At 37.8% G+C, this 14316-nt stretch overlaps 1 protein-coding gene across 16 annotated transcripts in view; it reads left to right on the forward strand.

The window, feature by feature from the left end:
• The window catches only part of CFAP61 (cilia and flagella associated protein 61), a 306901-nt gene that overhangs the window by 916 nt on the left and 291669 nt on the right, over positions 1–14316 (forward strand). For all 16 annotated transcript variants that reach the window (XR_010132305.1, XR_010132306.1, XM_063702312.1 and 13 more), the window contains exon 2: positions 3271–3421. Coding sequence is in view for 14 of the 16 variants with exons in the window: in XM_063702312.1 (XP_063558382.1) it covers positions 3279–3421 (143 nt within the window). In the remaining 2 variants the exon portion in view is untranslated. The remainder of the gene's footprint in view (positions 1–3270; positions 3422–14316) is intronic.

Genomic DNA, 14316 nt, shown 5'->3' on the forward strand with positions numbered 1-14316 from the left:
AGCAGTACATTTGTTACAATATTGAACCTACATTGACACATCATTATCACCCAAAGTTCATAGTTTATATTAGGGTTCACTCTCGGTGTACATTCTATGAGTTTGGATAAATGTATAATGACATGACTTGGCAGCTCATTTGTTAGGATAATTTCCACAGTTGCAAAGCTCTTTTGGTGTTTGGGGAAAACATATATTTATGTATGTAGTAATATCACGTCTACCAATGCAGATATTGCTTTCAACAAAAGATTTATGCAGATTTCTAGAACTGCAGTCAGTTATAACCAACATCAATATATTTGCCATAACTCTTTATTAACCATATTATTTAGATATTTTATCTCACTTTTCAAAATTTAAATAGAGAAGATTTTATATCACTTTCATAAAGCCACCTAACAAAATAAATAAATATTAAAAAGATGTTTCTTTGAAGTGATTTTCCTTAAATGTGTTACTGTAAAGAATTGATTTACCAAATGAATCATTGGCTTAATCATCTGTTGCCTTTGCTCAAACGTACAAACATGCTAGAATACTTTGCTTCTGATCACCATCCTTCTCTCTTACATTTCTGTTGTCTGGCAATTCAGTTCATCTCTGTGTGTGTGTTTTTTTTTGTTTTGTTTTTTGTTTTTTTTTTAGGAAAAATGTATTATCCTTCTTTTTGCCATCAATGCTTTTGTAGATATACCTTCATGTTTACCTTCTTATTTCCCAGCATTTAATCTTGTATTCCACTTCTTTCTGATTTTATTCTTCTCAGAATATACCATCTCCTAGTTCTTTCTACAAGATTCTTTGAGTTCTTTCAGTCTTTGTATGAAATTGTCTTTATTTTATCTTCATTTTAAAGTGATTGTTTAGGTTTATCAGTCTAGGTTAATGGTTATTTTTCCTTTTATATTTTTAAAACACTATTCTAGTAGTTAGAAAACTATGGGCTGTAGACTAAATTCAGCCCATTGACTATTTTGTATGGACTGTGAGTGAGCTAGGGATATACACACACACACACACACACACACACACACACACACACACACACACACACACATATATACACACACATTTTACATTAAACTTTATATGTAGTTTACATTTTAAACATTTTTTAAAAATTACATGGCACATGAAAATTATACATAAGTCAACTTTCAGTGTATGTAAGTAAAATTTTGTGGGAATACATTCATGCTCATTTGTGCCGATATTGTCTCTGGTTGTTACTGTGCTACAATGGCAGAGTTGACTGGTTGTGTAGACAACATGTGGCTCATAAAGCTTAATGTATTTATTCTCTGGCCTTTTACAGAAGTTTGCTAACCCCTGTGCTACTGGCTTCTAATGTTGCTGATGAGAAATATTCTGTCAGTCTAATTATTTTTTATAGACAGTCTGTCTTTTGTCAGGTTCCTTTAAAGTTTTCTGTTTGTCTTTAGGGTTTTGTAGTTTTACTATATATTTGGAGTTTATTTGTATTTTTTGCTCTGAACTGAAGGTTCATGTCTTTCATCCATGCTAAAAGTAATTAGCCATTATTTTCAAATGTTTCATTTATTCCGTTTGGAATTCCCATAAGACAGATGTTTTTCATTCTGTCTTACATGTGTCTTTACTGAATTCTGTATTTTCTGTTTCTATGTGCTTCTTTCTAGATAATTTGTTCATAAGTATCTTCCAGTTTATTTTCTTTATTCTTTTGTTTTTAACCCATCCTCTTAGTTTAAATTTTAATAACCACATATTTCATTTTTTAAGTTTCTGTTCTTTTTTAAATAATGACCTGTTCTCTTCTCATGACTTTTGTTTCTCTTTCTATATTTCTTTATTATAAACATACTTAGTTTGTAGTCTGTTTCAGAGTCTATCATCTAAAGTTCTTGGCGACTCCCATAATACACAGATTGTGTGGACTAGAATGCCATACCCACTTTAGTCTAGAATTTGGACTTCTCAGCAGTATTTTTGCTTTATTTTCTACCTAGAGCTTTGTGTAGAGAAAGCTTGTCACTTTCTTGGGCTGGTGAGTTTAATTTTTCTAGCCCCCTCGCTTACCGAGGGGCCCATCCAAAGTCCCAGGTAGATGCATGGTTTAATTTTTAATTCTCTGTTTGGAGTGAGGTCCATTCTATCCCCAAAACCTGTGTCAGATCGGCTCACATCATTGCCACCTGGTTGGAGAATTTCCCTCGCTCGCTTTCTTTCTTCTTTTCTTGTTTTCTTTTTACCAAAGTCAGTTATCTAATTAATTATACGTTCTTATTTTATTCAGAATTTTTATATACTTGTAGCATTAGTTTATGATATGTTTCACAAACAAGATGTCTCATTCCAATTTTGCTTTCAATTTAAAACCAGAACAAGGAATGACAATATTTATGGTTAGCTTCGATAGGAGTCTAGACATTATTAATTTCTCCTTCATTGTTTTCCCTGTTTTGAGCTCACTGGCTAGTATATAATAAAATGGCTTTCCCTACGAAGGAAAGAAGGGAGGGAAAGAGAGAAGAGAGACTTACAGAAATTGAGACAATGAGAGAGAAATTGAAATCATTTTGTGACCTACTGTTTTTGTCAACAGCATTTCCCAAAGTGTCCTTCTGGAACGTTAGGTTCTCCACTGTTGCCGTCATTAGAGATTCTGTTCCCAAAGAGTGTGGGAAAGGCTGGGTTATACAAAGAAAACAAGTTGCTTTATTATGGAACCTCTCAAAGATGTTAATGGGCCTGGTGGCCCTTCAGGAAGCCTATTGCGAGCATTTCCTACACTTAACCACAGAACTTTTTTGGTCTCAAAATATGTCTCAAGACTGCTGACCTTCAGGGCTCCAGTTTGGAGAACTCTATTAAGAACATAGGCAGCAGCTGTCAGTATTTCCCCAGTAACTCTTGACCACATGCCATCGTGGCTGATTAAATATAAGAGGACCCTGAATCCGTAAATAATTCCTTTCAATGTTTTTCCAATTCTATTGTTAGAATTTTTTAAAGCAGCTTTGTTGGAAACAAAGAATATAGTTGCAGAAACTTCTAAACAGGCCAGTTCTCAGAAACTTCATTCTCCTATGGAGGAACGTCAGCTGGTTTGCAGTGACAGTTGTCACAGACTACACCCAGGGGAAAACGTGTCACACCAGTATTCTCACACCATGTTCACTCTGACCACATGGAAATTGAATTAGTGTTCAGTTTTGTGTGTATTATAACCAAACTGGCTTATCATATCAGATTAATAGTGGACTTTTTTCTCTCTTTTGGGGACAGGATAAAAAATGTCAGTACTCACTTCTCCAAGAGGAAAGGTAGAAGTTGTTCATTGCCGAAGAACAGAATCACAGGATGTTTATTGTATCAAAAGCCTTATTAGAAAATTTACCTGCAAGCTGTTTGGGAAGCTAAATATCATCTATCTTCTGTAAGTAGATAACTAAGTTCAAGAATGTTCATCAATTTTGGTTGGGTGCAGTAGCTCACACCTGTAATCTCAGCACTTTGAGAGGCCAAGGCAGGCAGATCACCTGAGGCCAGGAGTTCAAGACCAGCCTGGCCGACATGGCAAAACCTCATCTCTACTAAAAATACAATAATCAGTGGGGCGTGGTGGCGCATGCCTGTAATCCCAGCTGCTCGGGAGGCTGAGGCATGAGAATCGCTTGAACACAGGAGGCAGAGGATGCAGTGAGCCAAGACACGCCACTGCACTCCAGCCTGGATGACAGAGCGGGCCCCTGTCTCAATTAAAAAAAAAAAAAAAAAAAAAAAAAAGAAGGTTCATCAATTTTATGACATGCCAGAAAAGGATCCTACCTTTTTGTCTTTATGGGGCTTATTGTGAGAAAATGGGTAGCTTACTGCACAGTGAAAAAATTGTAGCAAGAAATCTCTGGGAACAACTAATTCCTATTTCCTATAATAATATGCAAATCAAAAAGGTTTCTCATGGGCTTTGGATTCAAACAAACTTGGTTCAAATCTCAGCTGCCTCACTCACTAGTGGAGTCACTTAAAACAAGTTAATAATATTAGCTGCCAGATTTTGAGAAATTAGTTTATGTCAGGCTCTGGGCTATGCCAACATTATGTTATTGTTCTGATACTTCAATGAGGTGGCCACTATCATGTCCATCTCACAGATGAGAATGGGAGGCTGGCGCAGGGTCAAACAGTACGTTGGAAACCTGGATTTGTTCACAGCCACTGCTGTTAAAGTGTTCTTCTGAACTTTAAAGTATGCATAGATTTGTTTCTTAAAAGATCTTTTTTCTCTCTGTTTTGTTTATAGACCTTCTGTGGGTGCCAAAATATAAATATCCTTGAATCTGTTCTTCATTATTTAATTAATTTATTTATTTTTGAGACAGAGGTTTGCTCTGTTGCCCAGATCTAGGGTGCAGTGGTGCGATCTCGGCTCACTGCAATCTCCGCCTCCTGGGTTCAAGAGATTCTCCTGCCTCAGCCTCCAGAGTAGCTGGGACTACAGGTGCATGCCACCATGCCTAGCTGTTTTCGTTTGTTTGTTTGTTTTTTAGTAGAGACTAGGTTTCATCATGTTGGCCAGGCTGGTCTCGAACTCCTGGCCTCAAGTGATCTGCCTGCCTTGGCCTCCCAAAGTCTTTGGATTACAGGCATAAGCTACTGTGCTCGACCCTGTTCCGCATTATTTTTATTGAAAATATTAAATATCCTAGTATTTTGGATTTCATAAAGCTTCATATCAAATACAATTGAAATGTTTAAGCTAAGGCCAGCCTAAGACATTAAAGTTTGTAGTTTCTAATTACCCCCCTGATGAATGTAATATAAATTGGCACAATTTTACTAGAGGGCAGTAGGGCAATAGTTATAAAATGCCTAAAAAATAGATATACCAATGAAATGATTTTATTTTTTGGCATTATGGTGGACTCAGTACCTTAAAGATGTCCATTGGATGGAAACAACTAAAATACTGATACACACAAAAGCTAAGGACTGTGTAGGGAACATTATCAAATTGAAATCAGAAACTTCATTAGATAAACAGGAACCAATGCTAGCTTCGTCCTTGAGGATTTTTGCCACATTCTATTAATAGCAACTTCATATTTCTGTTTTGACAGCTTTGCAAAGAATGGAAGATGACTACTCCCTCCACCTAAGGAGGAAAGCATGTGACCCCTTTGTATAAAATTGGGATGTTCATTGTAGGGATGAACAAGATATAAACCCACTAAATAAAAATGGACAGTGAGGACTCACTCAGCCTTAGCATGGAATAGAGGGGGATAAAGTCTCTTCTGAGAATTCATAAGCACACACTGATTTGAGATCCATGTTAATTATTTATGTGGTCCAAAAAATGTTGAAGTAAAGAATTTAATTAAAAATAGTCACAGGCCAGTAGTGTGTCCAGGAAACTGGCTGACATAAATGCAAATCAAGTGTGAAGGGATGCAGCTTCAGCTCAGACTCCAAATAATAACCCCAGATAAAGTTGCAAGGAATATGAGCTCACAGTCAAAAATCGTAAACACAGAAGGAAACATGTATCATTAGAATCAACAAGAGAAATTATATAGGATAATCAACTCCCAAAGACTTCAGATGTGAAATTAAACAATGAATATAAAATAACTATGTTTACTATGTCTAAAATAAAAAAGATAGGTTTAAAAAGATGATTAAAGAAGGCCGGACACAGTGGCTCATGCCTGTAATCCCAGCACTTTGGGAGGCCGAGGCAGGAGGATCACGAGGTCAAGAGATTGAGACCATCCTGGCCAACAGGTGAAACCCCATCTCTACTAAAAATACAAACATTGACTGAATGTGGTAGTGCGCACTCTGTAGTCCCACTACTCGGGAGGCTGAGGCAGGAGAATCGCTTGAACCCAGGAGGCGGAGGTTGCAATGAGCCAAGATTGCACTACTGCACACTCCAGCCTGGTGACAGAGAGACTCTGTCTCAAAAAAAAAAAAAGGATTAAAGACTAAAAAAATCTGGGATGCTGAGGTGGGCAGATCATCCAAGGTCAGGAGTTTGAGACCAACCTGGCCTATATGGCGAAACCCCATCTCTACCAAAAATACAAAAAATTAGCCAGGAGTGGTGGCACACACATGTAGTCCCAGCAACTCAGGAGGCTGAGGCAGGAGAATCGCTTGAACCTGGGAGGCGGAGGTTGCAGTGAGCCGAGATCGCACCACTGCACTCCAGCCTGGGTGACACAGTGAGACTCCATCTAAAAAATAAAATAAAATAAAAAATAAAAAATTATAAAAATGAATAATCATGTTTAAACATAAGTGAAATAGACCATCTAGAACTTAAAATGTAATTGAAATTAAAAGCTCTGTAGATGAATTAAACATCCTTCATAGACACAGTTGAAGACAGAAGTAATGAGCTGGAGGATCAATACCAGTAAATTACCCAGAGCTCCACACAAAGAGAAAAAATATGAATGAAGCATGAGACCTAGTCTAGTTAGACTTTTAGAAGAAGATAATAGGAAGCCAAAGGGTAATATTTGAAGAGAGAATGGCTGAGAGTTTTTCAGAATTGCTGGAAAGCACTACTTCTTACATCTGGAAAACTCAGTGGATCCCAAAGGGGATAAATACACAGAGAAATCCCAACTGTACCCATCATAATGAAACAGCAAAACACTACAGTTAAAAAGATCTGAAAAATAACGGGAAAAAAAAGAGCCAAATTACCTGCAAAGAACTAAAGATTAGACTAATAGATTTCTTAGGAGCCACAATAGTAGTCAGAAGATAGTAGAATATCTTCAATAGTGGAGAGAAAAATAACATCAATTTAGAATTGTGACATTGTTTCACCCAGTGAAACAATTCCTAGGGGACCTGGGAGAAAATAAATGCATTTTCTGACAAACAAAAACCTAAGTCATTTGCCAATAAACTCTGAATGGAGGAAATTCCTCAGAATATGTTCTTGGAGGAACAGAGAATACCTCAGCTGGAAAGCTCAAAACACAAGAAGGAATGTCAATAAAAATATGGAAAATATATAGGTAAATCTAAGAAAAAGTATGACTTGCATAAAACAATAATATTGATAATGACTGATTTGTGAGGTATAAACCATATGTTAAAATTAAGATTCAGGACAAAAACATTATATAAATTGGGAGGAGCATGATTAGAATGAAAGAATCCTTCAGGTTTTATTTAAGATGGAGGGTGTGGTAAGTGGTGTGCAAACAGGCTCCCCTGGCTCCAATGAGCCACACATCCTGTCACTTACGCCTTTGTGTAGTCTGTTCTCACAAAGAATCATGGCTCGCCTTATGCAACCAATGGAAAGCAGCAGAAGTGAGACTCTATTTGACTTCAAATCTAAGTCATAAGAAGTCTTGCAACTTCCACTGGGTCTCCAGAAGTGCTTCTTCTCAGAACCCAGTGCCACACTGATGAAAGCTCCAGTCACATGTCTCCCTGTGGGTGCTTCATTTGACAGCCTCTGCTGAGCTCCCCACTAGCAACTGGCACCAGCTGCCAACCATGCAAGTAAGCCGTCTTAGACACTGAGTCTTCAGATGGCTTTAGCCACTGCTGCCATTTGATAGCTTGAGATACCGTGCAAAAACTGCTTAGTTCAACCCAGGCAGCCCACAGAACCATGAGAGATAATAATTGTTACTTAAAGCCACTGAGGTTTGGGGTGGTTTATTACACATCAGTTGATAACTGGAACAGATAATAAAGACTGTTAGGAATATATATTAACATGGTTAAGATCATCATTAAAAGAACAGGTGTAGAGATGATAACTTCTGATCTATAGAGGGGAAAATGGAATGAGAAATTTAAAATGAACCCTGAATCTAAAAGAGGACAAGACAGGAGGAGGAAAATAGAAACAAAAAGCATAGAATGTATTAAAATTACAGAATAAGAAAATAAATGTTACTATATCAGCAATCATAATAAATGCATCTGGACAAAAATCTTCCATTAAAAGATTAAGAATGGCAGATTGGCTCAAAACAAAACAGTCATATTCTATTTGTGAGACATACCTCGTATATAAAGTCACAGAAATATTTAAAGTCAAAGTATCAGGAAAAAAGATATGCCACCCAAAATCTCACCCAAAATAAGGGCTAGTATTGCTATATCAACAGCAGACAGTGTATAGTTCAGGACAAAAAGCTCCCTACACATAAAGAGGGTCACTATATAATGATAAAACTTGTTGGGAGAGCTATGACAGCTTTAAACTTATATGCTTCTAACGACACAGTTCTAAAATAGATAAAAGTGAAAATCACAGGTAGAGCACTGGAGACTCTCCCGCCTCCCTGTGTTCCCCATGCCTTTTTGTGTCATCCTCCCTGCTGTAGTCCCCATGTTTTCTATCTTTGTTGAGCCTGTGATTCCCCTGATAGAATGTAATGGAAGTGGGGCTGTCCTGGTCCCAGGCCCAAGCGTTAAGATGGCCTGGCAGCAGGGCTGGCCCAGGAGAGGCACGCAGGGCATCCTGGGTACTCACTCCCAGCTAGGGCCCCTGCATGAACCTGAGAGTGAACACCTCCTTCCATTTTTGAACCCTGGGTCCCTCTGGCCTCACCCTAGTTCGAGCCTTTGCTGGGAGCTTTCAGTTTTGTGATCTTGGGAGCCTTGCACTACCATGTAAAAAGTCTGGCTACTCTACTGGACATACCACTCAGAGAGGCCATATCGTAAGAGAGAAGTGTCTGCCTGCATGGAGGAGAATTGAGGAGCCCAGCCTCCAGCAAGAAGGAAGGCCCCATGTCACTCTTCCAGGCACACCCCAGCCCCTTTGGGCCACCCTCACTGAGGCACAAGACACATGAGGGAATAAAACCATCTTGGAGGTCCTTGCCCCAACAGATAGCCCTACTGTACCCTGTCTGAATTTCTCACCCATAGAATCATGAGCAAATAAAACAGAGTAGCCACTAAATTTGGGATAATCTGTTATGCAGAAATAGTTGAACAAAATAGCAGGTCTTAGAGGGAACTTATAACCTTAAATGCTTATAACAGAAGAGAAGAAAGGCCTGAAATAAAGTTCAGAGTTTACCTCTAAGAGCAAGAACAGTCGAATCAACTCAAGGAAAACAGGAAATAAAGGACAAGAGCGCATATTAATGAAACAGGAAACAAGCATCTGGTAGAGGATAAACAAAGCCAAAAGTTTGTTCTTTAAAAAGCCTAAAGAAAAAAAAAATCTGACAAGATTAATCAGGAAAAAAAGAAAAACTTTCAAAGTAATGTGAAAAGGACATAATCACAAATGTTGCTGAGGTTAAGCAGGTAATAAAAGGACATTATAGATCCACAATCCTTTAACTAAATCCCTCGTGACTAGTTGTGTTTCAGAAAGCAGAATTTTAAAAATTAGTTTCCTCCATTGATGAAATATTATTCAATTCCACCCACAAGGGCTGGAGAGATTTCCCATAATTACACACGTTAGGATATCTGTGGTAAAAATGTAAGAATATTTTATATATGGGATCAAGACTGTAGAGTAACCTCCTGTCACTTCAAGTCCAATTTTGCTGCTTCCAGTTTTTAGGGCTTTATGGATTTAAAGGGATTGGGGACCTGTATAAAAAAACTGCATGCCAATAAATTTGAAAATATGGGGTCCCAGAAAAGTTTCTTAAAATCAACTTAAGAAATGATAGAAATCCATTAAATTGAATCGTTAGTTTTAAATCCTCCCGCCAATAAAATGGTCGGCACAACTGCCTTTATAAGCAGTCCTACCAAACATTCAGGGATTGGGTATGTCCCAAATAAATACAAGTTCTTGGAAGCAGAAAGACGGAGAATACTTTTTAGCTCACTTTATGAGGCTAGCATAATGTTGATATCAAAATAAGACAAAGACAGTACAAGAAAGGAAAGTTAACGGCCAATCTCACGTAGAAAGAGAAATGAAATTAACGTTCATGCCTTGCTCATGAACATGGATGTAAAAATTCAAAAAAAAATTGGAGAGGAATCTAATGATGAACTAAAAAGATATGATTATGATTAACTGATCATGGTATTCATGATTGGCTTAATACTAGAAAATTGATTAATTCATCAAATTAACAAAGGAGAAAATCTAATAATCTCAATAAACAGAGACAAAATCATTCAATAAAATGCAATATTCTTAGTAATAATTCTTAACCTAATAAGAATATAAGATGACTCTCATATGTATACAAACCTTTAACAAACACCATATGTAATGATAAAATATTAAAAGAATCCCTGTATAGTAAATGGGGATGCCTGTTGTCATGAGATCCTAGCTATTGCAGTAAGGGAAAGAAAAAGCAATAAAATGTACTAGGATTTGAAAAGAAGAAACGAAATTGTCATTTTTTGCAGGTAATATATTCTCTACTTAGCAAATGGAAAGGAATGTGAATTAGAATGAATATAGAAGTTCAAAATTGCTGGCTATGAAGTCATTGAATAAAAACCCATTGCATTTTTATATACTAACAATGAACAGAAAATATTTTTCTATTTACACCCATGCCAAAGAATATAAAGTACCTAGTATAAAACTGACAAAATAACTCTAAGCTCATTATGGGGTAAATTGTCAACTATTGCAAGACATTAAGGAAAGCCTAAATAGAGTAACCCCCCCCACCCCGCCTTATCTGAGGGGAATATATTCCAAGACCCCCAGTGGATGTCTGAAACTGAGGATGGTACCACATCCGATTGTTATCAGTCAGAACACATTTTTGTTCATGCCTTCCACCCACAAATGTAACGGCTTTTCCATCGTAACTAGGCATTTGCTATGCACTGTGACCATAACTTTTGTAGTTTGAGGTGCGACAGGAGAACTAACAGGAATTTCTTTTTCCATTTTCACAATTTCACGGATTAAAGATTTCTTCTTACCCTAGATCTTAGCAAGCTCAGCATACAATTTATTTTTTCCTCATCAAGTTGAGAATTTTCACCTTTTTGTGTAAAGGAAGCCTTTTACGGCTTCTTTTCAGCATGTCTGAATTACCAGCATCACTACTCTTGCACTTTGAACCAAAGCACTGTGATGCAGTGACAGTCGATCTGGTAACAGAAGGCAGTTACCAGATCTAATACTAAGTGACTCATGGGCAGCAGCATCTATAGTGTGGATCTGCTGGACAGTTCCTGGGCAGGACGGGCTGGGATGGCACGTAATTTCATCTTGCTACTCAGAATGGCATGCAATTATAAATTTATAGATTGTTTATTTCTGGAATTTTCCGTTCAGTATTTTCTAACTGCCGTTGACTGCAATTAACTATGAAACTGTGGGCCATGAAACCACGGAGAAGTGGGGGGACTACGGTATTTCCCAAGAGGTAGACCACATTTTGGACAGGAAGATTCAAATCATAAAGTTAGTTTTTCTCCACCCCTGTCAAAATCCTAACAAGATTATTTGTCAAGCTTAATGAGTCTAAATTTGTGTGGGAAAGCAAAGGTTCAGGGTAATCTGAAGGAAGAAAAATAAGGTGGAGAGGCTTGCCAACTAAAGGTTCATTGTAGGTATAATAATCAGGGCAGTGTGGTAATTTGCAGGGAATTTTGACAAAAGACAGATGGACCAGGATAGAGATCCCAGAAACAGACGCATACTGTATGAAAACTTGATGACGGCTTTGTGAGGAAAGGATGTGCCACTCAATAAATGGTGCTGGGAGAGTTCGTTATTCACATGGGAAAGAAAATAATAACCAACCTCATGTAGTAGAAAACTTTTAAAAATTAATTCTGGGTGAATTTATGGTATAAATGTGAAAAACATCTGACATCGATGACAGAACCTTCTGGATTCCAAATTCATTTATCCAGCTTCCCGGTGAATGCCAACCCTTGGATACCTAGTAGGCACTTGGAACCTAGCATGATCTTCACCTGCATTCAATCCACTCTTCCCACACTTTTCCTATCTCAGTAATTCCAGCCTTCCCCTTGCTCAGACCCCAAACATTTAACAAAAAAAAGTTAAAATGGAATCTTTATAACTGAAAAGGTTGCAGCCTTTCTTAGAAGCCAGCGTATTTTCAGAAGTAAAAGCAAATTTAAATTTTCATTGATGTCCCGAAGCTTCCAAAACAGCTGCTACTAAGCTCACACAGTGTTTCATTTTTTATATAAAGCAGCCTGTCCCCTGGCCAAGTCAACTGCAAGGCTTAATGACTTATTTTATAGACAGTTTGAAAAAAAAAAAAAGGTGGTTCTTTTGTGGTCTGTGTGTTTGGTTTTATTTTATTGACTGCCTGTTCAGTTACAGAAATAGAGGAATGAATAAAACTGATCTCACCTAAAAATCCAGCTAAATTTTAGCAGATTGGGCATGGCCGATGAGTGGAGAAAGGGCTGAATCACCTGCGTCCAGTGCAAATAGCACAGTGGCAATCGGGGGGACAGAACTGTGCCCAGGCTGCAGTTTGTGAGCAATGGATGTGAGGAAACTCTGAGGTTTCTGGGTGATGGTGTTGTTAAATCAAGCAGAAAAAGCGAGTGCTGTTTCTCTATGATGGAAATCTTAGAAAATCTTTTGTACAAAGAACTTAAACAAATTTACAAGAAAAAAACAACCCCATCAAAAAGTGGGCAAACAGACACTTCTCAAAAGAAGACATTTATGCAGCCAACAGACATATGAAAAAATGCTCATCATCACTGGTCATTAGAGAAATGCAAATCAAAACCACAATGAGATACCATCTCACGTCAGTCAGAATGGCGATCATTAAAAAGTCAGGAAACAACAGATGCTGGAGAGGATGTGGAGAAATAGGAATGCTTTTACACTGTTGGTGGGACTGTAAATTAGTTCAACCATTGTGGAAGACAGTGTGGTGATTCCTCAAGGATCTAGAACTAGAAATACCACTTGACCCAGCAATCCCATTACTGGGTATATACCCAAAGGATTATAAATCATTCTACTATAAAGACACATGCACAGGTATGCTTATTGCAGCACCATTCACAATAGCAAAGACTTGGAACCAACCCAAATGTCCATCAATAATAGACTGGATAAAGAAAATGTGGCACATATACACCATGGAATACTGTGCAGCCATAAAAAAGGATGAGTTCATGTCCTTTGCAGGGACATGGATGACGCTGGAAACCATCATTCTCAGCAAACTATCACAAGAACAGAAAACCAAACACCAGATGTTCTCACTCATAAGTGGGAGTTGAACAATGAGAACACATGGACACAGGGAGGGGAACATCACGCACCAGGGCCTGTCGGGGTGGGGGCTAGGGGAGGGATAACATTAGGAGAAATACCTAATGTAGATGACGGGTTGATGGGTGCAGCAAACCACAATGGCACGTGTATATGTAACAAACCTGTATGTTCTGCACATGTATCCCAGAACTTAAAGTGTAATAAAAAATAAAATAAAGTAAAAATAAAGTTCCAGAGCAGGAAAACTAATATGATTTGATAGTAACAAGTCCACATTATTTTATGGGTTGTTTACTGGGTGATAAATTAGGAAACTTTTTGTGATGATGTAAACATTGACTTCTGTGTGGAGGGGGCAGATGTGATACAAAAGTGTATTTATTTTCTAAAATTAGTTAAATGATACCCACAAAATCATTTCACTGCATGTAAATTATACCACATTAAAATATTATAAAAAGTTTTATAACATCTGACTCTAAAAAAAAAAAGAAAATAGGTTTTGGCTATACTCGGAAAATTTCCTGAAGCAGTTGAATAAATGAGGCATTGCTCTAATGAAAAGAGCTCTGATTTGGTGTGACATACGTGTGTATGTGTGTGTGTGTTAATAGGGCTCATTCAGTTTGGATTTGGCTTATTACAAAGAACAGTTTAAAATCCAACATTTAAAAATACGCCTTCTCAGCCGGGCGTGGTAGCTCACGCCTGTAATCCCAGCAGTTTGGGAGGTTGAGGTGGGTGGATCACGAGGTCAAGAGATCCAGACCACAGAGCGAGACTCCGTCTCAAAAAATAAAAAAACTAAAAAAAGTAAAAGAGATCGAGACCATCCTGGCCAACATGGTGAAACCTTGTCTCTACTAAAAATACAAAAATTAGCTGGACGTTGTGGCAGGCATCTGTAGTCGCAGCTACTCGGGAGGCTGAGGCAGGAGAATCGCTTGAACCCTGGATGGGGAGGTTGCAGTGAGCTGAGATCGCGCCACTGCACTCCAGGCTGGGTGACACAGCGAGACTCCATCTCAAAATATATATATATATATATATATATATATAATATACATATTTATATTATATATATTATTTTTATATATATTCATATTTTA

This window comes from Gorilla gorilla, chromosome 21, assembly GCF_029281585.2.
Source record: "Gorilla gorilla gorilla isolate KB3781 chromosome 21, NHGRI_mGorGor1-v2.1_pri, whole genome shotgun sequence".
In the NCBI taxonomy this organism is placed as follows: Eukaryota; Metazoa; Chordata; class Mammalia; order Primates; family Hominidae; genus Gorilla; species Gorilla gorilla.